Source organism: Syngnathus scovelli, chromosome 7, assembly GCF_024217435.2.
Source record: "Syngnathus scovelli strain Florida chromosome 7, RoL_Ssco_1.2, whole genome shotgun sequence".
Classification (NCBI taxonomy): Eukaryota; Metazoa; Chordata; class Actinopteri; order Syngnathiformes; family Syngnathidae; genus Syngnathus; species Syngnathus scovelli.
This window is the reverse complement of record NC_090853.1, coordinates 7,798,128-7,824,626: the sequence shown is the minus strand read 5'-3', so window position 1 is coordinate 7,824,626 and position 26,499 is coordinate 7,798,128. Positions and strand designations below refer to the sequence as shown.

General features: G+C 41.1%; 1 protein-coding gene across 4 annotated transcripts; it reads right to left on the bottom strand.

Annotated features, from left to right (window-relative positions):
• Positions 1–1,014: 1,014 nt before the first annotated feature.
• Positions 1,015–24,450, bottom strand: pax3b (paired box 3b). Of its 4 annotated transcripts, none has more exons than XM_049724740.1 (9): positions 24,006–24,450; positions 23,555–23,790; positions 23,312–23,441; positions 22,973–23,116; positions 8,747–8,946; positions 7,805–7,970; positions 7,521–7,720; positions 5,620–5,904; positions 1,015–2,734 (listed from the first exon to the last, which is right to left on the bottom strand). In XM_049724740.1, the coding sequence occupies exons 1-9, from the start codon at positions 24,088–24,090 to the stop codon at positions 2,717–2,719; spliced, it is 1,464 nt and encodes a 487-aa protein (XP_049580697.1). In that variant the 5' UTR covers positions 24,091–24,450; the 3' UTR covers positions 1,015–2,716. The 4 variants fall into 4 exon arrangements, with proteins under 4 accessions (XP_049580697.1, XP_049580696.1, XP_049580699.1 ...); XM_049724739.1 differs by having other exon boundaries at positions 5,625–5,904; XM_049724742.2 differs by having other exon boundaries at positions 23,384–23,441.
• Positions 24,451–26,499: the final 2,049 nt, after the last annotated feature.

The window sequence follows — 26,499 nt, the reverse complement described above, 5'->3', positions numbered from 1 at the left end:
ACGCTGTATTCATACTGCAGCTTAATTCCGATCTTTTTGCCCATATGCAATGATGGCACATATCGAAATACAAGTCACCAAAAAATACACAGGCACACCAAGAAAAATAATTCTCTTTTTACTACGTGAGGCAGGAGGTTCATTAGAAAAAAGTCTGAGCCTTGGAATTTTGCAGATGTGATTTGTCTTCATTTATGAACCGGATAGGAAAACAAACACACAGCGTGGCCGCAGATGTAGCCATGTGCCTACGTGTACACGTTGTGTGTGCACATCTAAATACGTGAAGATGTTTGTGAGCGCGGCAGGCCCACATACATCGATCCTTGCTTGTCCTTAGTACTCTAATGCAACAAAACTCAGGCTGATTTTGGAAGTGCTGTTGACTTAAACTGTGTTTACAGAATGTGCAATGGATAGTGCCCACCACTCTGAGGCCAGCTAGCAGAAACTATTAATCAGAAGGATTTTATAATTAGGCTCAACACCCTCAGGCTTCATGAACACACACACACATACAAAGAAACAACACTATATCTGACCATGAAAATAATATATGAATGCTTGTGGTACCCAAACACACAGAGGGGCCCTGTGTATGTAACCAAGGGTGGATATGTGGATGTGGAATCGGGTTTGTCCAAAACGCTTTAAGGCTTGTTCGCTTCGTCTTAGACGTTGTTCAACAAAAGTCAGTTTGTTACAGTTGCAGAGGGGTATTAATACCCAATGATACAGACGTCTGAAAGTCAACAGTCGTTAGTAAGAAAGGCAGTTGTGTTCAGTGTCCCTTTGGATGTCTGGTGATCACCATTTGGCGGGCCTATTTTGGTTGGGGGGAGGGAGCTTCACATGGGTGCCTTCAAAAGTACATATTTGTCTCTGAATGGGTCTGAACTCTCTCACTAAAGTGAATCACAGTCACTTGCCTCCCCCCCACCCCACAATATGACCAAAATAATCACAAAGACTCTATTTAGTAATCTGGAGGAGAAAACAATGAACAAAACCGCATGAATTTTCAGACTTTTTATTTAATTATAAATAATAATGATAATGTGCTTATACACATACATGGCCTTATGTGATGCCACTTCATAATACAAAAACATACATGACTAAAAGAACTGGTTCATACTACCAAATATTCAAACAACAGAGTGCTTGCATGTGGGCATGTTTTCTTGTTTGGTTGTTTTTTTTGTTTGTTTGTTTTTTTTCAGGGGTGTGCAGGTTATAGATAAAATCCCCTTTTGCTGCTTGGAATGGTTTGTGACAAAAATGGTTGGAATGAAAAATTGAGACAGAATGGTGCAACGATATAACAACATAACAATTTTGTCTTTGTTCTTTCTAATGTAATTTGTTGTATTCTAATCATCTAATAGTGAGCACATTAAACTGCTGTTCTCATGACACAAAAAGCAATGGGCTGCAATTAGTTGAAAAACGGACCTATTGGTCAAGTTACCCAAGTGGGTAGCTTTTTAATATCAATAATGATTTTGAGAAAAGAATTGGTCATAGTTAATTGCTTAAAAAACATGATCCACTTTGGAAATAATTTTGAGCTTAAATGTTTCCCTATTAAAAAATATATATAAAAATATAATGAAAAGTCTCAAATTGGTCAAGTGTTTCCTCAAATGATGTGGCTGACACTGCGATATGTGATATATTGCACTCCTGCTCTCCGGGGTAAATGCATGTCCAGCTTTTATCTAAACTTTGCTGCTCGTTTGCTTTCTCAAGTGTTTTGTGGTCGTGACTTATGACCTGGTGACTTATTTTTCCCGCAATAGAAAGATCTTTAAAAGGGTTTAAGCCTGTGATCGATCTTGCCTATCAACCGTCCCCATCCCCCCCCCCTCCCTTTTTGTTAAAACCACTTCTCTTCTACTGCTCTCTCATCTGTCACTTTCTCTAAAGTCACCTCTGACCTCCTGTAAGGCCTCCGGACCACTACAAAAGGCCAAGATCTGTGCCTCGCCGCCCGAAATGTCAATGAGAGGAAGACGGAGGAGGAGCGCGACTGCTTAGATGGAGGTTTAAATGAACTTCCTCAGCAGTACAGCTGTGGTGTATGTTAGTGTTACTTATATATTCTAACCCAGATATTCATTTCCCCGTGTTTGCTTTCTTTGCTTCTAGAATATCTCTTCATGTGTGGCTTGTGTGGGATCTCAAATAAATGCCATATAGATAAAATCAGCAAAGCGTGTTTCCTCCCACCCGTCCGGGCAGAAACGATTTGGGAGATTCATTTGGTGTTACATGGAATTTCATACATCGTCATGTGGCTGTAAGATATGTAAACATGTTGCCTCGAGTCTTTTTAACGGCTGACCGTCTTGCGGCGAAACAGTGGGGTTCATCGTCGTTTTTAAAAAAAATAATTAAAAAAATGACCCCACAGGGAGTGATTGTTGGACTTCACTGAGAAGTAAAAATGGTCAGAAAGCCACATATCCAGAACTGACCAAATTAAGCGCTGAAATCTGTGCTGTTCATCCGCAATTCATCCACAGTGGATGAAATTTTTTTTTGGTGTGATATTCTTTCTTATGTTCCCTTCTTAGAGCTCTCTGGCTTTCACAAGATATAATCATGAAATGTCCTGCATCAGAGAACACAATCCAATTTATTTTGGTCCTGTTGACGAATGATCGTCTTCATTCTTTGAGGACTCAAGCTTTGGGTCAGGCAATCTCAGGCCTCAGATAAGGAAGGGGACCTGAAAAAACAAATACAGAAAAAAGGATGAGGAGTGACGACAACAGGAAATACGGATTTGAAATCAAATGTAGAGAAAGACAATTAAAAATGGATATTCATGGTCAAATGGATGCTGGTCCGTTAACAAATGACTGTTGTTAGTATATTGTAGAAATTTTTACAGGCATTATCAAGTACCAGGATGCAAGGTCAAGCAATTTCCATATAAAATGTGCAGATGTAGTATAGTAAATAATTAGGTGAATGTAATAGCAATACTTTAATAATAAAAAATAAAAGTATTGATTTTTTTTAAGCGATTTTGCATTATTGTCCAACCCATCTTCATACTGAATCATACACATCCTTGGAACTGTCGTTTCTTTTTTCTTTCTCTTTTTTTTACATGTTTCTTTGAGGTGCACCATTGATCAAAGATCAATATAGCTACAGGCAAATTTTTATTACTTATGTCTGCCATGGTGACCTTGAGTCACAGTGGTACCTTGACTTGCAAGTTTTATTCATTCCGTGACTGTTTATACCACTTGTATCTCAAATCAAAGGAAAGGCCATTATTTCTTCCAGCCCTCTCACAAACACCGACATTTTCAATAGAAAAAATATCAGAAAAAATATTGAATAAAAACCAACAATAATATCAATAACAGAATAAAAACAAATAAACTCTTTTTAACGGCTACTTTTTTCATTTGATTTTCACTGAACTTTTTTTCTTTTTTAGCCACACTTTTCTTTCTTTCCGTGACTTCTTCATCTTTTCATGGAAAGCAGACAACTGCTTAGAAAGTATTTTAATGCACTTATAGCCTTGGTAAAATAAATGCACAGTAAATGGAAGGCAACCAAAAAACAACAGACTTACTGGGAGGTAACATATGGTCACTTGTTCATCAAATTTTGCTCACAACCCAAAGACAATAACACTGTCATATTTCAAGACCAAAAGGCCACAAAGAAAGATAGTCTCGTAACCACCAAACAGTAAGAGAAAAAATAATTCCTAGTCTTCTTTCAGCAGTCCAGTGATGGATCGGACCGCCATCCCTTTCACTAGAACAGAACCTGAAGCAGCACTGCTAAATGCTGCCTCCCCAGCTGACCTCAGTCCTCACACCTGTTTCTAATAGCCGCCCTGCCAGAGGCTATTAGGATCCGTCCACCTCCAGAAAAGACCTTTCTTTTGCAGCTCCAAGCCCAACTGCACGCTGGTTATCCAGTCCCACTGATTAATCACATCAAGATGGACTTGTGATGGTGAGTAGGTGTATGACAACACGGGTTGTCCTGGTAACCGCCTTTGCACTATTAGGCATGTGTACAACACAAACAGGCTAAAGATTATTTTTCGGTCTATGTTATATTATGGCAATACTGCATAACATATTTTGTTCTATTCTTTGATATTAAGTTCCATATCTATTTGATATTTTCACAAAATTAAACATGACTTTTGAGCTCATTTTCACGCTCTTTGAAGAGACCCGTCCAGGGTTTGAAACAAGATTATTGGATGAGACTGATTGGCCAAGCCCCTGCGGACCAAAATTGGAAACGCTGGCTGCTGTAATCAAAGCATAGCAGAGAATGACATTGCCCTGCAAATTTTGATTTGTCTGAGGTTGACTGCAAGACTTTCAGAACAGTAATGTGAAATGAAAAGACCCTCTCATGAGTCAACAAGTGAATACTCTTTAAAGGGCAAACACGCTGAGTCGGACCTTCAAACCTTTTTGGAGCTTTACTTTTCCGTGATGGGATCTGACTCTACTGAATGACTGTCTCACAGTTTTAGGTGAATTACTTTTCGGTGGCAATCAGACATGCACAATTACCCCCAAAAGCTGAGTTTGGTGTGGGGCGGCACCTTTGAAAGCAGGACAGCGTCTCCACTATTTAGACACAATTCTGTTTAGGATAAGTGGAAATGAAAGAAAGAAAATGTGTTATTGTCTAAATTGTTAAAATAACAACTTCCTCATTTGTGTCCATTGATTCAGACCTAATCATTTTCCGAAGGATGGTTAATAGGGTTGAAGTCAGGGCTCGGTGTGGGCCAATAAAGTCCTTTTTTTACATTTTTGCTTTGTGACCACAGTCATGCTGGTTGAGAAAATGGCCTTTAGGAAACATTGTATTGACCGAAATGATTGACGAAGCATGACAATGCAAGATTTGTTTTTCTTAGGGGACATTGCAAACAAACAGAAATTATAAACTAAAAAAATTCTACACAAAATGCTTATGAAGCTTTATAATGTGTTCCCATTTTCGGTAAATACCCAAAAGTCAATTATCTGGCCTGGCACCTGGGGAGTCCAAGAATACTTCAGGGATGTCAGTGCCCCTGTGGCCCCCCATATACCGCTGCCTGTGAGCAAGAGGTGTATCTCAACGCATGATTGATTAAATTCAAACACCAAGGTGTGCCTCACTCTCAACAGTTTGTGGGGCATTGTAATTGGTTATTCTGTATAACCATCATACTGTTGGTATAACTTGATCCATAATTTTTTTTATACTGAGGGGGAAATAAAAGAATAACCTCAAACCAGTGCGCTAGGTAGGACAGTGATTCGCCCACACGTGCTTTCAGAAACAATCCTGTGACTTCCGAGCAGTCACAGCAGTTTCAATTATTTGGCCCTATTGTATCTTTTGTACGTAATTATATGTGATCCTAACACTGTGCTGAAAAATACAAGTAGACATTACTGAAAGTATGTTATCAATTGATGTTTTAAAACAGCAAGCACAAGTTGATTTTGTCAAGCATGACTAAATATGAATGTTTTTTTATGGTTGTTTTCCCCAAGAGTAAGCCATGGGTGCGTAAAACAATGCAGTGGCAAAAGAAAAAAATATAAAATGAATTCTATTGACCTTACTTTGTCCGTACTGGCCATACTGGTAGGACGCCATGTGATCGACTGTGTAGCCCTGGGAGCTGTAGGAGGGGGGGCAGTAGGACTGCGAGCTGGGTAGGGAGGGCAGAGCTGACATTGAGGGAACACTGGTCAGACCCTCCAGACCTTTGATGTGATCCATGCGTTGGCTGCAACTGGCGGCCATGCTGGCAGCCGGTTCAAGACCGCCAGTTAGAGGTGAGATGGCATAGTCACTTTGCGGCTGATGTGGAACCCCACCGTGATTCAGCAGACCCATCACCTGTTGGAAAGACAGATGAGAGGACTTAGTTTCCAGAATAGCACCAGTCTAATATGTGAATAGAAAAGAATGTTGTGGCTTGTTTTACAAAAGTTTCCAAGTTCAAATACTTGGCTGCAACGCCGTATGCACTGATACACAATGCAACTGTCAGAAAGCATATGGACTCAGCTTCAGAGACTGAGAATTAAATAATTTGTTAGAGATCCACATTCCCAACTATTCTAAAATTCAACTGCTTGAAAAACATCGCAACAAAAGATAACTTATCTCTGATGTCAAAAGAAAAACGTCCGTAAGCTTCACTTAACTAAAACCTCAGAATACATTTGCAGCTTGAGAAAAGCATTAGCTCTTGACCTGGTCTTTATTAGCGACACAATAATCGAATTTGGAGGACTATTCTTTGGCCGGCAAAGCATGGAAAAGAGCTGCAGGGCAAAGCAGTTCAACTGGTGTCCAAATAGGGACTGATAGCACCAACTCTCTCAGAAGCGCACCAACTATTTCAGTAACCTCTTGATGAGAAATCGAGTCTGCGCTCATCACCTTGTAACTAAACCTGCAAGCTCTAAATGTATCATATCCACCCTACATGTGATCGACGGGTTGAGGCTCGAGAGCCATCCTAATAAGAAGCAGGTATGCAGCACTGTGTCCTCCTGGCCCTATAAGTGACATATTATTCTACATCCACTCACACACATGGTACTGCTTAAATCATTTCCAAGTAAGAGAGGAGTCCATGTTGACTTGGAGAGAGGAGTGGTGTTTCCTCTCATGCCCTGTAACATTTTCCTCAGAAAAAAAGAAAGAAATTGTGTTTGGAAGGCTTGGTGGACGCAAAAAAGAGCAGGAACTCCTCCCCAAAAAATGCTGCTGAAACCAGTAACCCGCCGCCACTGTAACTGCAAAGTTCTGCTCTAATGACGCCGAAGCTTCTGTTATATCTCTGCTTGTTGCATGTCTTGACCAATAATGTCTTTCTTTGCCCAGAGTCGCTTCCTGCCTCATGAGAGGGCTGCTGACTTGCCATTCCAGGGTGTTTCATATTGGAACACTGTCGTTGCCAGAGGCCTGAATCAGCGTATCCAGGAGTCTAGCGAGAAAAATGTCGGAACGAGGGGGGGAAAACATCTGAGAATAAATATTCCTTCCTCGACATATGAAACATACAAATAAATAAGAACTCTACTTTCACTAGAGGGTAATATCAAGGGAGGCATTTTAAGAATGCAATCACAGGACTTCCCTTGAGGCACAGGCTCCAGTGTTTGCTGTTCTCTGTTTGCACTCGTTGGTACCGATAGATAATGTGCTCTTTCACTTTATCCACAAAATTATTATATTGTTTTTTTCTGGATGATATTTTGTGCAAAGATTTCAGTGCATGACATCCACTGTTGGTGGTGATCGTCATTTAAATGATGCAGAAGAAAGCCAATAACAAAACACAACCATTTTGGTTCAATCATTGGATACCAATCTATTTCCTTGACAACCTGAGGCTCAGGCCTCCACTGCCTCACACAGCGGTGATAGGACAGTACCATCAGGAACATAGCCGTTAGAAAAGCGTCAAAATCAGAGATGCCTGGCTGTCGATGTTCACTCACCTGTGAGGAGAGTCCATTTCCAATGGCCGGGTTCATGGGATTGGCCGGGCTCACAAAGCTTTCCGAGTATCCTGAGAAAGAGTGGCGTCCAGAGGCAAGGCAGTAGGCTGAGCTTCCTTCACCTTGTCCTCCGCCACTAGACACTTGGTGACCCGACGACGGCGGGAGAGGCTGTGGTCGGTGTAGCGTGCTGGGCGGCTCTATAGTGAACAAGGTTGATGGGTTATAGTCTAGCAATAATTCTTTGATAGGTACAAACATGTGTTGGAACCTTATGTAAGTACCTTGTGCTATGGATGCTGAGGGATAGGCACTGTCAGAGAGCTGGTAAGGAGTAAGGCTGGACATGGCTGAAGGTGGGAAACCTCCTGGGATCAGGTGATTAAAGGACATCAGCTGGTTGGCCCCTGCTTGCTTTCGCCACCTGGCCCTTCGGTTGCTGAACCATACCTGGTTGAAACATTGTTGGTATATGTGAGGATGTGGTATTGGGTATTCAGTTGATGTTGAAACACAACGCGCTGGATCCATATGAACATTGTAAAGTGACGTTGATTCCTTTGTGGAGCGTTGGCAGGTTCATTATGTTTATTCCAGAAAAAAAAATGATTTGGTTCAACTAATTGATTAATTGGAGCTCATAAAACTTTAAAATATCAATATTGAAGAGACTGAATCAACAGTTTAATGAACTCCTTTGCACAAGTTTCCTTCAGGGAAATACCAATGTTTTCATTGAGACCATCATCACGAAGTATTGATTTAGAAATATTTATCATTCCTAATAAATAACACTGGTCAACAACACATTTTCGTAAGATGGCTTCATTATCTTCCAAAATTAGTATCTTTTGATACCAATTGAAAAATGTTTTTACTTTTTTCTTGTTATATTTTTGTTTTTAAGTTTGACTCAAAATCTTGCTCACTATGGACGTTACCATGTGTGGCAATTTATAGCTATGATGGTTCAGAAAGAAAATTCCACCTGTTGAACACTTAATACATACATTATTATTATTATTATTATTATTATTATTATTATTATTATTATTATTATTATTATTATTATTATTATTATTAAAAACTGATGTGCTAAAGAAAAAAATGAGGGCGGATTCATTGCGAAAAATTCCTCATTCAGATACTGCATCTCATTGAAATGTACAGTCAACTAATGTGATCAATGTGTCATAATCATCATCAATACGTATGCCATCTCTTACTTGCACCCTGGCCTCAGTCAGTTTTGCCCTTTGGGCAAGCTCCTCCCTGGTGTAGATGTCAGGGTAGTGGGTCCTCTCAAAGGCCCTCTCCAACTCCTCCAGCTGCTCAGCCGTAAAGGTGGTCCTACTGCGCCGCTGTTTCCGTTTTAGTGGCAGATCAGGCTCTGACTCCACCTCCGAACCCTCATCTGAGTGACTCGCTAGTCAAATAGTGACAGAAAAAAAAAGCACTCAGTATTTTCTCCCTGCATCAGATGTTTAAACAGGAAAATAAGTATAATGTCCACACTAACATTCAAATTGTATTTTGTTAAGTGGTTTATCGTATCATCAGAGTCAATAAGGAGTCACATTGGCCACCTGATCTTGAAAACACAGACTCGATGAACAAAATAAACACAGTGATGTAATCACCTTTTGTTTATTGATTACACACACATGCACCTGCACTGTCAAGTGATAGTTTTCCTCGAGGTCTTGTGGCCAAACAGACTTCCATTCAGGAGAATTATTGTGAGTGAATAATCTCTATGGAAGAAAATCCCACAGCTCCACAGGGGTACTGGTGGACTAAAAGGCACACAAAAGGCTAATTTGGATCTTGGGGCCATTCTTCTGCCGTGTGTGTGCGTGCGTGCGTGTGCGTGTGTGTGTGAGAGAGAGAGAGCACATGGGAGAGAGGGAAAGCATGCATGACCTTTGAACAAACTGCTTATTCAGGTAACTTGTGACTTCTTAGAATCTTCCCCCCAAGTCCATACACCAATCTCAAGAAAATGTTGCAAATTTTGTCATATTTTTTTTTAATTTAAACTGCAATATTTGATCCAGCAAAAATACATACAGTAAATACAGCATCGAGCCAAATAGACATCCAAATTGATTTTTTTTTTTTTTATTTCGATGCCCAATGGTGTGCCGCGGCACACTGGTGAGCCGTGAGAGATGTTCAGCTGTGCCGTGGGAAATTGTCCAACATTAAATACCAAGCGCATCGTAAACAGGATCGCCAAACCACAGGTCAGCTAGCGCAAGGCCTGGTCAGCCACTTGCTAATCGTGCATGCGTGGCAAATTGGAGAATCCTGAGGTTTCATGTTGTGGCATCGGCACATACTCAGTTTATGTGTGTGTTGCTGTTAGTGTTGGCTCGTGAGTGAACGATTCGTTCAAAAGAACGATTTCTTTTTACAGTGAACGAGAGTGAACGAATCACTCCCTAAAGTGATTCGTTCTTTTTTCAGTTCATATGACTTCAACCAGTAGGTGTCGGTAATGCCCATTGCAGCTGGTGCCACCTTGCCGTAAAACAAAACGAAGAAGAAAGTGAAGTAACTTCCCGTTCGCGAGCGAGTTAATGGGTGAACTGCCTTCCCGTGTATCAACGGATCAGTCATTGAACGTGTTGCATCCCCTGGCGTGAACTATGTAAACCAGATTGTAGATTTATGATTTGCCAAGGAAAGAAAGAACCACTCACTGAAACACCACTTCTTTTATGCACGTTTTCTCCAAGCTAACGGCTAGCTTTATTGCATGAAGGCATCCACCGTTATGCAACAACGGGGAGATTATGCTTCTCTTTGGGTAATCTTGGTTTTATAACACTTGTAGTGGTTTTTAAATAACGTGTATGCATATATACGCCTAAATATTGTTATCCAATATATCTACTGCAATTTCACATTAGATTGCTGGTTTGAAATTTACTTTTAATATTATTATTAGTTTCAAATAAACTTTTATGTTAAAACTTGTCTGGTGTTTTATTCCTTGGTTTTTTTTTTATTCGCCAATTAAAACATAAAAATCAGACATTTGGGTAACTGCTTTATATGACAATATGTGTAGGTACACCTCATGGACACTTGAATAAGTACACTACACGAGGTAAAAACAAAAGAATAAATAAAGGGTTAATTGCAAAATAAATGCACATTGAGGCATTTTCTCACACCTGGGATCGAACCAAGACCTCACAGAGCAAGAGCCCCCGTCACTAACCAGTCGGCTGTTTCGACATGACAGGTTGTGATCGAATGCACTGCTTTGTACTAGTGGTGTGCATCACAGGCCAATAGGGAAAAAGCTTAAGTGAAAGTGAAAAGTGCCACACCCGCCCTCACCCCCACCTCCTGATTGGCTGTTTGAGCTGTGACGTCACTTGGACACCCCATTAGGTACACCGCCATTTTCAAGTGTACCTAATAACAGGCCACTTTATTAGGGAAATATCATGGTCAAAGGTCACAGGTATCAAGCTCTAGTCCTCGGGGCCGCATTCCAACATGTTTTCCAAGTGACCCTCGTTAAGCGCAGGTGCGTGAAAAGTTTTAGCTACTTTCACGTTCAAAAGGAGCTAAAAGTTTTCACGCACCTGCACTTAACGAGGGAATCACACGGACACTCCATTAGGTACACCGCCATTTTCAAGTGTACCTAATAACAGGCCACTTTATTAGGGAAATATCATGGTCAAAGGTCACAGGTATCAAGCTCTAGTCCTCGGGGCTGCATTCCAACATGTTTTCCATGTGACCCTCGTTAAGCGCAGGTGCGTGAAAAGTTTTAGCTTCTTTCACGTTCAAAAGGAGCTAAAAGTTTTCACGCACCTGCACTTAACGAGGGAATCACACGGACACTCCATTAGGTACACCGCCATTTTCAAGTGTACCTAATAACAGGCCACTTTATTAGGGAAATATCATGGTCAAAGGTCACAGGTATCATCAAGCTCTAGTCCTCGGGGCCGCATTCCAACATGTTTTCCAAGTGACCCTCGTTAAGCGCACCTGCGTGAAAAGTTTTTGGTCACTTTCACGTTCCGCAGGAGCTAAAACTTTTCACGCAGGTGCACTTAACGAGGGAATCATACGGACACTCCATTGGGTACACCGCCATTTTCAAGTGTACCTAATAACAGGCCACTTTATTAGGGAAATACACAAGGTGAATCTTGGAAAACATGTTGGAATGCAAAACGTGAAAGTGACCAAAAACTTATACACTTGAAAATGGCGGTGTACCTAATGGAGTGTCCAAGTGACGTCACAGCTCAAACAGCCAATCAGGAGGTGGGGGTGAGGGCGGGTGTGGCAGTTTTCACTTTCACTTAAGCTTTTTCCCGTGGCCTGTGATGCACACCACTAGTACAAAACAGTGCATTTGACCATAGCCTGTCATGTCGAAACAGCCGACTGGTTAGTGATGGGGGCTCTTGCTCTGTGAGGTCTTGGTTCGATCCCAGGTGTGGGAAAATGCCTGAACGTGCATTTATTTTGCAATTAACCCTTTATTTATTCTTTTGTTTTTACCTCGTGTAGTGTACCTATTGAAGTGTCCATGAGGACACTTCATTGTCATATAAAGCAGTTAACCAAATGCCTGATTTTTGTTTTAATTTGCGAATAAAAAAACAAGGAATAAAACACCAGACAAGTTTTAACATAAATGTTTATTTGAAAATAATAATATTAAAAGTAAATTTCAAATCAGCAATCTAATGTGAAATTGCAGTAGATATATTGGATAACAATATTTAGGTGTATATATGCATACACGTTATTTAAAAACCACTACAAGTGTTATCTAACCAAGATTACCCAAAGAGAAGCATAATCTCCCCGTTGTTGCATAACGGCGGATCCCTTCATGCAATAAAGTTAGCCGTTAGCTTGGAGAAAACGTGCATAAAAGAAGTGGTGTTTCAGTGAGTGGTTCTTTCTTTCCTTGGCAAATCATAAATCTACATTCTGGTTTACATAGTTCACGCCAGGGGATGCAACACGTTCAATGACTGATCCGTTGATACACGGGAAGGCAGTTCACCCATTAACTCGCTCGCGAACGGGAAGTTACTTCACTTTCTTCTTCGTTTTGTTTTACGGCAAGGTGGCACCAGCTGCAATGGGCATTACCGACACCTACTGGTTGAAGTCATATGAACTGAAAAAAGAACGAATCACTTTAGGGAGTGATTCGTTCACTCTCGTTCACTGTAAAAAGAAATCGTTCTTTTGAACGAATCGTTCATTCACGAGCCAACACGAACAGCAACACACATAAACTGAGCATGTGCCGATGCCACAACATGAAATCTCAAGATTCTCCGATTTGCCACGTATGCACCTCGACTGTGATAGCCACTCAGCCGCTGTCAGAACAGCAGAGCGTCTTTGAAAGTGACTTTGTTCTTCATGTCGCAATATTTTATAGAGCTAGACTAAAACAGTAAATAGCCATATTGATTCTTTTGGATTTTGATCACAATCACTTTCAATACTTTATTCCTTACACTGTCTAAAACCTTTTTTCAAAAACTGTCACTTTCATTTACAAAATAAATAGAATTTAAAGAATATTTAGTATTTATTTTTATTCAATTATTCGACTCTCTTTACATATATAGGAATAGAACTTTACGTCTTTTGTTGTAACAAAATTTTAATTTTGTTACAACAAAAGACGTAATTTAAATTTAAATTTTTCTGATTTTAATATAGAAGCTGGTGTAACACTTAACAAATTTTTGTTGGTGGTGTGCCTCGAGATTTTTTCCAATTAAAAGGTGTGCCGTGAATCAAAAAAGGTTGGGAAACACTGCTCTAATTCAATTGTGATTTCCAAACAATAATCCAGCAATGTTTTTAATTTAGTACTTCAAACACACTCTTAGTTCCCTTATTAATTCACCAACACCTTTTGTGTTACACCTAATTAATTCTACCTCAGCACAGGCAATATTTGGGTGTGCAACACTGTGTTAGTACCTTCTCAGAAACAACAATAAAATTACGAGTGAATCCAACCAGATGAGGGCCCCCTGTGTGAAACTGATCCTTGCACCCCCATCGTAGACACATGCATTAGGGGCAAATTGGTAAAGAAACATTCATGAGAGAGGCAAAAAGTAAAATATTTTCAAAAGGTGGGTAAAGGGAAATAGAAGCATTTTCAGAATATCTTGCAATTTTGCAATCTTGCAGTGCCATCATTGTACAGTCGTTTTCTAATGGTGTCTAATCTAAAACAACAACTCAGCAGGTAGTATGGTCCTAACTTTTGACAGACCCACCCAAAATAACATAACTGAACATGAAACATAAAAGTATGTTGGAATTTAGGGTGTGGTTAATAGGCCTTTGGTGTTGTGGACAGGTTGGCAAAAAATGAGATGAAAGGTTTGTTGCCCCCGACACACAACAAAGACCCCCCCACACACACACACACACACACACACACACACACACACACACACACAAACACATAGTGGGTTCCTCTAGCAGGACCACATGGAATCCCACACCTCCCACCCCCCGACTTTAGCAGCATGCACGTTCCTCAGCATTTCACAGGGATTTGGGCCCTGGGAAAGTGGAGGTAGCTGGGAAAATCCTTAATCATTTTGGAATTACCTATCAGTTAAAACTGCTACCATAGTTTCAAAAAAAACGTGGCACCTTGTCTGGGCAATATGAACAATGGACAGTGTGATCTTCCATGGATGGTTCAAATTGGCTCATTTGTTTCGCTCTATGTGCGTTGAAATGTTACATGGACTCACACTTTTTGACACTCAGATACATGCCATTGCTTTTATAATTTGTTCTTTTTCCAAACTCAGGTGGCCATGACCTAATGGCACATAATGGGAAATCTCATTCTTTTCAAAGTGCAAAAGAAAAAAGCTGTTTTGATGTTTCTACGCTTCTTCTGGCATATGCTTTAAAACAGTGACTTGTTTAAACTGAGTTAGTAGCATTTTATTTCCTTGTTGAGCCACACAGGACCCCCAACCGCCTTCCTGTTGCAATCAGTCACAGTCTCAGAAGCACAGCTCCGATGTTCAATGCATGGTGCAAAAGGAATTTGGTCTCCAATCAAATAGTCTGGGTGTGTTGAGAAGTAAAAAGTTAAGTTTAAAAAGTTGGACAAAGTCCAAAAAAGATGTTATGCTACAATTTTGGTTGTGAAAGTTCTGCGTAGTGAAACTCATTTTCGTAATGCAATGATAATCAAACGAACTTATTTGTGGCTCATTAAAAATCTCAGTGAAAATCCAATTTTGCAAACACAATATTCCCTTTTTTAAACAAGCAACACCTACTCCTCCCTGCCCTCTTTCTCTTAACTGTCTTGCTTTGTCTCCCCCCCAATCGTTCTTTTCCACCCATATTTCTCTCTCTGACTCTCCGGCCCTTTGTTGCTGCAAAGAGCTGAACTCTTTGCTGGCGATTTCCACGCTCCATCTGTGGAATCCGTCATGGCTCCCTCGGCCCTTCACAGTAGAGGGTTGTCACCTGCCCCACGGGGGAGCCGGAGAAGGAAGGGGGTGCATAAAGAGGAATGGGGGAGATGGGGGCACAGCCAGAGGCATTTTAGCCCTCCCCCTCAAAGAAAACTCTTTCCTCTGGAGGAAACTGTACAAGCACCTCAGGGGCTGATGGGAGCATTGGGGTCTGTTGTTGCTGATGTAAATGTACCCGTGGGGATAGTCGGTCCGAGCATCTGGGTTGTTTTTGTGTTGGTTTAAGTTTTTGTAAAATAGTGGAAACACAACTCTCTTGTCAGCGCTATTAAGAAGCATAGTAGAAGTAATACTTCGACTAACTCGACAGTGGTCACCACTTGTACTACATAAAGTTGATGTGAGGTAAACAACATGAGATGACATTTTGTAATGCTAAGAGACATCCTCCCAATCACGATCTATAATTGTTTCTATTGATAAAGCTTGAGTCAGGAGCTCAACAAGCCCATGGCCATCTTTTTACATAAGCCCAGCCTTCCCCCACAAACGTGCTGTCCCTTCTTTGGCTGCCATTTTGTTTCCTTTTATCTTTGATGAGTGGTCAAGCACTAACACAAAGCCACTTTTCAAAACATTTTTTCTCATCGTAAATAAGCGCCACAGTCGTTTTAAAGTCTTTGTGAGAGATTGACAAAGAGAAAAGTTCCAACATTTTCCGTTTCTAGGAACTTATCCAACTTTGGAAGCAAGTGGTTTTAGAGAGCCCCATTTTCCGTCATTCCCTTGCTGTCTTTAAGATGTGATCGCATCGATTTGGCACTGTCAAACACAATTAGCCAATCAAATTATCCTCTCGCTCTTTTGCCAGTATTCATCTTGAAAATTCAGCAAACTCAGCCAAACACTTGACTTCTCTTTTGCTATGTTTACCCCACCCTATAGCAAAAAAATAGGGGGGGGCTGATCGGGTTCATTCGTCAAAATATGAAGAAAATGAAAGGGTATCATTATCTCGGTGGAAGCGACCTGAGAAGCATTTCCTCAAAATAGGAGAAGCAGTTGGAGAGGAGGGTCGAGAGGGTCAGAGGAGAAAACAAAACTGTTTAATTTAACCAAACTGAAGCCCCAAGAGGCCCAGTTTGAGGGACCCCGAGCAAAACAACCGCTCCAGAGCCAAGAGAACCCAGAATGTCTCCTGCCACGCCACGCCAGGGAAAACCAGAGGGAACTGAGAGGATTTAGCTGGAACAGACTTTTGGAAAGACTTCAGTATTGCTGCTTAGTTGGTGGGGTGGAGAATGGGGGGTACACAAAGGCTTAAATATGTCCACTGAGACATGAGACAGTTCTGGTTCAACATACATGAACGCATGCGTGAGAGGCAGAGCGAGAGAAAATGAGCAAAAGCGACGTGTCCAGCTTGAGTTTGAGGACTTGGGGGAATTGACCGACCATATGTGGATTATTTACACCCCTTCTTCGCACGGCCCAGGAACACTTCTGGGGCTTTAGTTAACAGTGAGGCGGTGACACTTTGTCCACCCCCTTTCTCTGCACCTTCCCCTCCCAAAATCACACAAAACAAAAGGCAGAGGAGACAAACGCAGCATTTATTTGGGCGGGACAACCATGCTGCTTCTATTCAGGCGTCGGGGGACTAAGTGACTGGCTGACTGCATTAAACAGTATATAGAAGTCAACGCAAGCAGATGCTGGGTTAGATAATGGCTTTACTGACAGCTTATGGGCCCATCTGTGACGCTCTGGTTTAGAAAAAAGATGGTGTGTGCGAGGTTGGGCTTTTTTTGGGTGATGGGCGGTGGGCTTACTTGACTTGCTAAGTTGTGACCTTCACAAGTGGACTGTTTTAAGATGTACAAAAAATTATGCGCGTGGCTAGACAAGTGCGATTAATCACATCCTTGTTGCAAAAAGAGAAGCTGATGGCCATGGAAGTTGTTAAAATTAGTGGTGGGGGGTATGAGGAAATGGTTACCTGTCAATTTTAACTAAACGTGTTTCTAACCTTGTTTCCTGTGTGCGAAGAGAGAGTAACCTCATGCAGCCAGCCCTATGACCTTGCTGTTCCCTGTCTTTTAAATCCGTCTCACAACCGCAGGTCATGGAGGCGAGGGGGAAGTTATGCCAAGAGCCAACAAGGTGAACTCTTCACATGTTAACTGTCATTCTCACTTACAGAGAGGTAAGAGTAATCTTGCTTACATCTGCTGCTTTGGTGTGTAGCGTAATGTTTATCGTAATGTTTATATTCTAAAGAATATAAAGAAAATTATTCATAAATAAATAAATATAATTATTATAAATTATCCTACATTTATGCCATTTATTGTTTATAGAATAATTTAACTAAAGTGGTTTACACTGAGTCAATAAATTATTAACATTTTAAAATGAGTGTAAAAATGTGCAGGTCAGAGCAACTTTTTGCCATTAATCTCAAAATACAGAAAATGGATTCATATTATTATATAAATAAGTGCACAAACATGATAGCACACACAAATCAACGTGAAAGCTTAACAGGCTTAGATTGTCTTATTGAGGAAAGCAGGATTTTTTCTGATAAAACTCCCTACCGTGCAGTTTATTCTGTGATGTAGGACCAGAATAAGCAAACACAGTAGATAAAGTTAGTGTGCAAAATGTGATTTGTCAAACCTGAGCCAAATTGTACTGTGTGATTTTGAATATTTACATAGCACGCTTTGATCGCATGTGCAAACTAGCATGCAAAGCGGTGCCAGCACAGCACAGAAAAAAAATGACAGACAGCAGGGAAAACCTTTCTGCCAGTTTTAAACCTTTTGGAAATCCCAATATAAATTATTGCAACATATCGACTATTCATCAATGTCATTTCTGAGCTTCTGGATGATTAAAGAGCTGATTTGGAGCCAGTCACAAGAGGGAGTCATGTCATATCGCCTATCAAACAACTCAGAGTTACTAGCCTGTAACAGCTGTTCCTAAATTGTAATTTTTCATCCTTTTTCATTATTTTGTCTTTTATTGCATTATTAGTTTACTGGTTGCCCCATTACAGCATTTTAGCTATGATATTTATTGGCATAGTACCAGCACATTTATTTGGCATTTGTTTATGATGTCCACCTACAACAATGAACAACATTGCAGTCCCTGCATGCTTTCTGAAGGAGATATAGAACGGGATGCCTCAAGGGAAGAGAGCCCACGCCAAAGTGAGAGAGGATCGAGGAAGACAGAAGATTTAAACCATTCCTCCTATCAATCATAACGGGAGGGGAAAAACGGATGAAATAACGACTATCGTAAAGAGCCAGCAGGCGACCAGGGTGGAGCCTCGTGTGTTCCACTGAGACATGGCTGCTTCCTCTGAAAGGATTTATGCCACACTTTGTTGTGTAATGACATTTGCCGGGTCCCACGGTTGCCTGCCTGCTCTGGTACCCGACACCGGCTCGTCTAAGAGACTCTGGCCCCACTGCTCCTGCCCTCCTCGGGTTTCTCAGCGCTGGGTGAACCTTGGGTGAAAACGGGTGTTTGATTGTTTTATTTTTATGTGCGATCTTATCGAGTTTTGTTTCAGCTGTGGTTGTTTTTCAAAGAGGTGTATAAATAAATTTAAGTTGAGTTCATTTTCCACTAGCGGTGCTTTCCCAAGTGTTATGTCATGAAAATCATCAGCACTAAAAACCCTCTTGTGGTTAACAACCTCGATTGTACCTGTTTTTGTGTTCGTGTGAGTGAACACACAATTTAGCACCTGCAAATTGCTACATTGGCTTCTTTCATCTACCCAAACACATGCATGCCCATTAAAGCAATCAATCTGAGAAAGAGACAAGTAGATTCAAGTTTTCCATTAACAAAAATGCTCAAATTTTGCTTTACACATCACATCACAAAAATATGCATATTTTAAGACAACCTATCGGAGCCATATCCATGCCCTAGTCGCTATCCCTATAGTGCAAGCTTGTAAGAGATAAAGAGAGGCCTTATTCTAAAGCGAGCCATTCTACTTGACCTTCACTAGGCCTTTTCACTCTTTCACTCTTTGGGGCGCACTCAGCAGCAGCTCAATGTGGCTAGTCCATCACGGCCAAGACTGGGGCACGAGAGCCAGTCTTAAAGAGGGGAATACCCCAAATAGCCTCTGCCCCCTCCCAGCCCCATACACTTGCAGCCTCCCAAAAAGCACAGCCTGACTTCAAAGTCGGTGTGCATTCATTAATTGCTCTTTGAATTGATATCAGTGAGTCACAATAAAAGTGCGAAAGGAGAAAGAGGCTTTAACGAAGTATAGAGGAGCCATTCATTTGAGGCTAACTATGTTTTCATGCTTGGGTAGTCATCATGCATGGGCTTATTAGAAAAAAAACTCACGAGAGGGAGAACTGCGGGACGAGGAGAGCGGGCTTGATAGCCCCCGGGGTAGAGGAGCGTGATTTGGTGCTCGCCACTTGGCCCTGGTGCCCCCCTCCTTTGCCCTCATGCCCAGAGTGACACATTCATTCTTTCAATAGACAGACAGAGCCCTCTTCAGCAGACACTTGGCTCAGGACACTTACAGCCAATAGCTATTATAAGAGCCTCAAAAACCTTATTGGTCCTGTCGTTGTCACGTCATGACAGAATCAGTACGGAAGCTTTCGGGAGAACATGCACTCTTCTTCAATATTTGGATTGAGTCATCTTTTGTAGCTTTGGTGACTAGAATACAAAACTGCATAGGGGTCATTTGAAGATATGGAGCTATACCTAATATATATGTATGTCACATATGTTTCATCCACACATCCATTACTCTTGCTAAATCCCCTCTCCCCTGGCACTGATCCAGCGTATGCCAACCTGTTACATTTGCAGCACGGCAAGCTTCCACCCAAGTCATTTTAACACACCCACATTATTTGCACAAACAAAGTCCTGCTCAGTTTGTGTTACAAAGCCAGCCAAATCTTAATGGCTCTTTCATGTATTGTCTGCTCACGGTTCCCTTTTGTCCCCTAGCCATTGGCCCAGACCCTGGTTACAATGAGCCTGGGAGAATGGAGGCAGATTGAAGGAATGCGCCTCAATAAACCTAATTATGACATGATGACTGCGCTCACCATGGTAAGGGTTTTTTCAAAGATTCGGAGCTTATTCAATTAGCTCTTTCCAGGATCCCCTTTCGCCAAATAAAGTTATCCCTTTGACTGTTTGCATTGCAAAGAGGAATGTTTGCGTACGTGTATGTGTGCGCGCACTCGACTAAATGGAAACGTATCTGGCCCTCAACAACACTCGTCTGTATTATCTGGCTAATTTAACCTAATGACGAATGGACTCTTAAAGACACACTGTGAAAACTTGAAGCGGCAGTAAAGAGAAGATTGGCCCTCTGTGACTACTTTGTCTTATGGGTGTATAACTATGACGTTTGAGCTAGAGGACCAACCTTACTGCCAAATGCTTTCATATCTGACAGAATCTAAAATGGTAGTTTTGTGGAAACAGAAAGTATAGACTATTTCATAAGAGACTGTTGGTGACTATCACATGATTCTGGTTGGGTTCCGCGTATATTAGATTAACAATGAGTGTGCTGAAGACAGCTAACTAGTGGAAACAAAGATTACTGCCTACTACTGCTAAAATCTAGTCCTCATTAATTTGACATTTTCACTGCTTTTATAATTACCGTTTATTTGACATTTACTGGAGTAGTTAGTATGTGTTTTTGTTATAATTTTTATCTGCGGGGAGGGGCAGTTCTTGTAGTACTAGAAGTGAAGTCAATAATTGGACTTAAATTACAAAAATATTTCTTGGCTGCTCCACAGTCACATTCTGTTTAGAACACTTTTATTTCATGATTCTTTATCCAATAAATGTGTTCATCAGTTTTAGGACTAACTGTTTTAGTCAAACAGAATAATATATTGTATTTATTTTATAGGCAATTGTTTCATGGCGGTAAATTAATAACAAAAGGTTCAAAGGTTTTCATGGAAGTCGACTAACTTTGCAGGTGACACATGCAGGGCTGACAGCAGAAGAGACAGAATAGGAAACAGAGGGCGAGGGGAGGAGTTGCTTTCCAGATGAAAGTGGGATGAAATAAAAGAGTCGATTTAATCTGCTTGAAGAGATTTGAGGAGCAGGCGGCAAGTAAGGGAGGGGGTCAGTGGGGACCGGTGGCCGGCCCCAATTGTGAGCGATACGCTCCGGGGCCAGAGCTGGGCTCTCCGGGGAGAGAACATTGGTGGCTATTCACCCAACACACTCTTTAATACACTCCCTCCGTCATTAAAAGTGTCATAGCACAATATCGACATCGTTTAAAAGACATTATTAATGTCCGGGGGAGGAAAGGCCGCCATCCACCAAAAGAATCAATAATAGATCATAAGTTTTAGAGTGAAAGCGTCTTGGTTATTAGCTCACCCTCCCAAGTGCAGGGGCTTTATTTGGTTGACCATTTAGCGTCTGGATATGTGACAAATAGCAATGGATCGCCCCTGGGCGCTGGTGTTTCTCTTAAAGAAACACCACTTCATAGAACTTGACAAAAAAAAAAAAAAAACATGCAACATAAAATATGTCTCTAACTGGAATTGGTTCTGTGAATTGAATATTTCATATGGTCATTTTGGATTTTTTTGCGTTTTTAAATCTTAACCTATATCTGTATTAAAATGTTGAGGTTGACTTTTTTTTTTTTTTTGATTGTGTTTGCAGCGAGATATGTGCGCACATGCATGTGGGGGACCAACGCGCTTCTCCCAACTATACGTGAGCGGGTTCCTGAGGCTTTTATTGTAGTGGCTGACGGGCAGACGGCCTGAATAGAAGAGCCTAAAAAGGAAACATTTTGTAGGGGAAAGTGGCCATTTTCTCTTGGTCAACGGCTTCCAAAATAGGGCTGGCGCGCTCCCTGAATAATTCATCCATCATTGCGGCCTATGTTTTGTCGCGCTTTGCCGCGGACGGAGAGGCTGTCCTCTCCCCTTTTTGAATTTTAAACAGGTTTCCCCTTTTCGTCTTTAGTAGCAACCAAATGTGTTTCCAAGCTGGCTCTTTTGTCCGCGCACAGCCCAAGCGTGAGGCTCGAATAGACTCCCGCGCCTTTGTCTCCCAAGTTCATCCCCGTTGTGCGCGCTGGCTCGTCTTTGTGCGCTGATGGAAACCGTTGAACAAATGTTTGATCAACTCATCTGGGGGACAATTGTGTCTCCTCGGAGAGGGCGCTTTATCGCTCATCCTCTACTTCACTCAACTTTGCGGGACATGTTGACATTTCAATGTTGATATTTGACTAAATAAAAGGAGAAGCAATTGAAACGATGTGTGATATTTTAAAATAAAAACGTCTATTTTGATTATAACTCAACCGTTACTTACACATTGACAACAAAAATATCCAACAGAACAAAAAAGTCAGAACAAACTTGCAGAATTAAATTAATATCCCAGCCAAAGCTTTTTTTTTTAAACCAGCGCGCTCTCTGGGTGTTTTAAATAATAGGATGGACCAGACTGCATGAAGAAAAAAAACAAAAAATTCTAAACAAGTGGTTTCGTGCGAAATAAAATTGCGTCATGAAAATACTTTGACATTCAAAGTGGTGGATATTAGATGTTGGTGCAAAGTGAGTGAACGAAAACGCCGCAAGCATACGAGCGCGTGCGCGCGTATTCACACACAGTCTTTGCGAGCACTAAACTATCACCTGCTGCTTGATTTAACTATCTGGCCTCATGGGAAAAGCATTAGGCGGAGAGACATGGTCCATAAACAATTCAAAATACAACGCTCTGCACCCCCCATCCCAACATCACGTACATGATATAAATGACAGTTACTGGTCGCATATCACTTTTTCTCTTCTAAAATGAATTTACAACATGGAAAAAAAATGCTAAAGTTAAAACAAAAAAGGTAACAGGCTACACATTTTCAAAAGAAAAACGGAGGAGGTTACTTACATCTGTCTCCTAAGATGCCTTCAATGCTGTGCTTGCCCCTTCGGTCACTTTCTTCCAGTTCACTCTTCTCCATGTCATCCTCATCTTCCTCTTCATCGTCTTTCCCTCCACACTTGTTGCGCATAACGCGACTGATGGAACTGACTGTAAAAGTGCACGGATGTAGTAATTAATTAAATCTACATTTAAAATAAATAACAAATATATTTATTCTAATATTCATAAATATACTATAGTACTGTAATAATAATAATAATAATAATAATAATAATAATAATAATAATAATAATAATAATAATAATAATAATAATAACCATCATCAATTCCTTCCCCTTTTACCTGGAGGGACATTGTTGCGGTGACATATGCCATCCTTCAGTAATTTATCCCGAATCTCCCAGCTAAACATACCCGGGTTTTCTCGCTTGCATTCTTCTATTCTCTTCTCCACATCGGGCGTCGTTGCCTGCTTTAAATGTCAGAAAGGTTTCAGAGTTTATTGGCCGTGCATGTGGAATTGGTGCTGCTTTCCAAGTTAATCCTTAAATGTTTTGTCTTGGTCTCTTCTTTTCACGCACGTACCTTTGGTTTGCTGCCTCCAATGGCCCCGGGTCTGATGGAGCCGGTCTCCTGGTATCTGCACAGGATTTTAGATACGCAGCCGTGGGAGACCCGCAGCTGCCGGGAGATGACACACGGTCTGATGCCGTGGTGGGCCATTTCCACGATCTTATGTCGAATGTGGTTGGGCAAAGGCCTGCCATTTATGAAAACTCCACCGAGCTGGTTTACTCGGCCTTGACCCAGCGGAGTTGACACTACACAGTCAAATAAAATATTTTTAAAAATTGTAAACATATGTTAAAATGTACAATTAGTCTACTACAACTGGACTCTTGAGCAAGTTGAGGCATCTGAAATATTATGATGGACCTAATTGATGACGAAAAGTTAGCAAGTGCCAAGTCGAGTTCCTTTTAACTGGCAATAAAGACTTAATGACAAATTAGTGATAATTGGTGAAGCTCTTTACCTTCGAGAGGGAAGCCACTGCGAGGGTAGTTCTGTGCCAGCGTGGGTCGCATCATCCTGGGAATAGACCCAGCCAGCGCAGTCATACCTCCTACAAACCCAAAGATAGACAGATCCCTCCAGCGAATAGGCTGTCCGAGGTGTACAAAGGGGACCCCCGGGTCACCGTCTATAACCCTAGAAGCGCCACACTTTATGGATCGCTTATATTGTTGAAGCGCGCATCGAGGTGTCCCGAGACAGTCGATTCTCTCCGAGCATGGAAGACCACAAAAGAGACCCAAAAAGAAACTTGAGATCTCCAATGTTTCTACTTTATCCTCTCTGCCTAGAAATGTATGCAGCGACTGGTGCGTCCAGAAGGCTAAATGTTGTTGTTATTTTTTGATATGGGTCAAAGTGTGACGACGCGATCCAAGTAGTAGCGCTCATCACTCAGCCAGTCGGCGCTCCCTGCTCTGATTGGTCCAGGGGGCAGACCCGCAAACCAAAGGGCTACGGTGATTGGCTTAGTCTAAAAACTTTTCTTCTGTCACAGACGTCTTTACAGTTTTGCACCACCAAGACACAATTTTGGAGCAAAAGCAACAGTCCGTGATTATAGTCTAAAGAACTTCCAAAATCCAAAGTGTATTTGGGACTGAGAAAACTACGACGAGAAACTTGTTGAATGCAGGTTGTTGTAGTCAATAAAAATTGTTCATTGCTCCTCATACGGGGTTGTCTGCTTTAAAGTATTTCTGAAAGGAAAGAGCATTGTCTAACTTCCAATGAGTTTGTGAGCAAATGATTTCAAAAGTTAAAATATTTAATACGAATTCAAAATGAGTTTAAAAAAAGAGCATTGTCAAAATTCCAATGAGTTTGCATGCTAACAAGTTCAAAAGTTAAAATATTTAAATGAATTAAAATTGAGGTTAAAAAATGTTTGCATAATAAAGTATGCATGTATGTATATGCATTGTAAAAATGAATTAAATTTAAAAGTATAATAGTAGTAAGAAGTAGTTCATTTTTTCAGCTGTATCACATACAAATCCATTTAATGACCGTCGAATTAAAACTGCATTGCCACATCACTGCACTAATTTTATTCTTCTAGGAAAATGGGTTGAGGTTTTTTGCAGCATTGTGATGTCTTTAACCTTAAACTTGCAAAACCCCACAAAGCAAAACAAACGAAGAAAAAGTCACATATCACACGCACACCAAAATGTTATTTCACCGATTATTGTCACCTAACAGTATGCGTCATGAGCCATTTAACGCCTGCTACCTTACACTGGCTCTAATTTGTTTCCACCCCATGCCCTTGTATTTGACACAAATGGTGTTAAAGTGTGCGCAACTCAAGGAATTTATTGTGGTTTTCAGTCTCAGCTCCAACCAGCCGAGAAGAATCTGAAAGGGGGACGTGCGCCACAGCAGGATACGACGCCAGGGAGGCCGTAAAGACGGCATCCCATAATGTCAAATAATCACGACAGTTGCATCCTCAAAAGAGACAAACACATGGTCATCCCTTTTGCTTGTCTTAAATTGAGTGGGAATGATACTGAAGGATAAAATCTTATATCACTTCAAGCAAGAAAGTCACACTCATCCTTTGATTTGTGTTTTTCTTTTAATTTATCCAGGCTGTCCTTGTCGAATAAATCCGATTGATATTAATTGAATGAATTTTTATGTGATTCGAGAAACGTCCAGCTTTGTCTGCTGGGAATATTAACAAATTCAGTAGAATAAAATGCACACGTCATGCCTATTCGGAAAATATACGTCACTAAACTTCAAATTGTTTTTTTTAAAAATGTCCCAAACACGTGATCCTCCAATAAATAGCCTCATTCAATCGAATTTACACAACGATGGGGTTCCCACTGACTTATTGCAGCTTCAATTGTCATGTGCTTCTTGCAATGCTTTCCCCTTTAAAATCCACTTCAAATGTTGTCTTTGCTGTCAAAAAGGCGCACAGCCAAGGGGTGCAAGCAAAGTTTAAAATAAGCAGCGCCAACGGGGGTCTTTCACCTGCTGTGGGCCGTCCCATACCTTCAGGCACAAGATAAGGAATCCTGCAAATTCTAGTAACATGGCTTCAAAGAGAGAGGAAATTTGAGTTTTCGCTTGACTGGTTTTTCATGTGTGATCGACGAGATAATGTCCTAAAAATGCGTATTTGGATTGCCAATATATACTTAAGTGGTTTGTACGTTGAGATTCAACCATAAAACGCACGCACATTGATAGCACTGTTCGATTATTTCTTTTACTAACCAAAAGAAGACGCGAGACCTCTGAAAAACATGACGATTTGGGGTAGTCGGTGGTCTTGTTGAAATTGGATATTAAGAGTGAAGAAAACAGAGGGGGCAAATGGGAACCATGCGGCACGATGCATAACTTCGGACCGCTCTTTTTAAAGCGACATCGAATCTCCGTGTCCAATCCATTAGCAGGGGGGCGGGGGGGTATTCAAAGTCAGAATTCTGGCT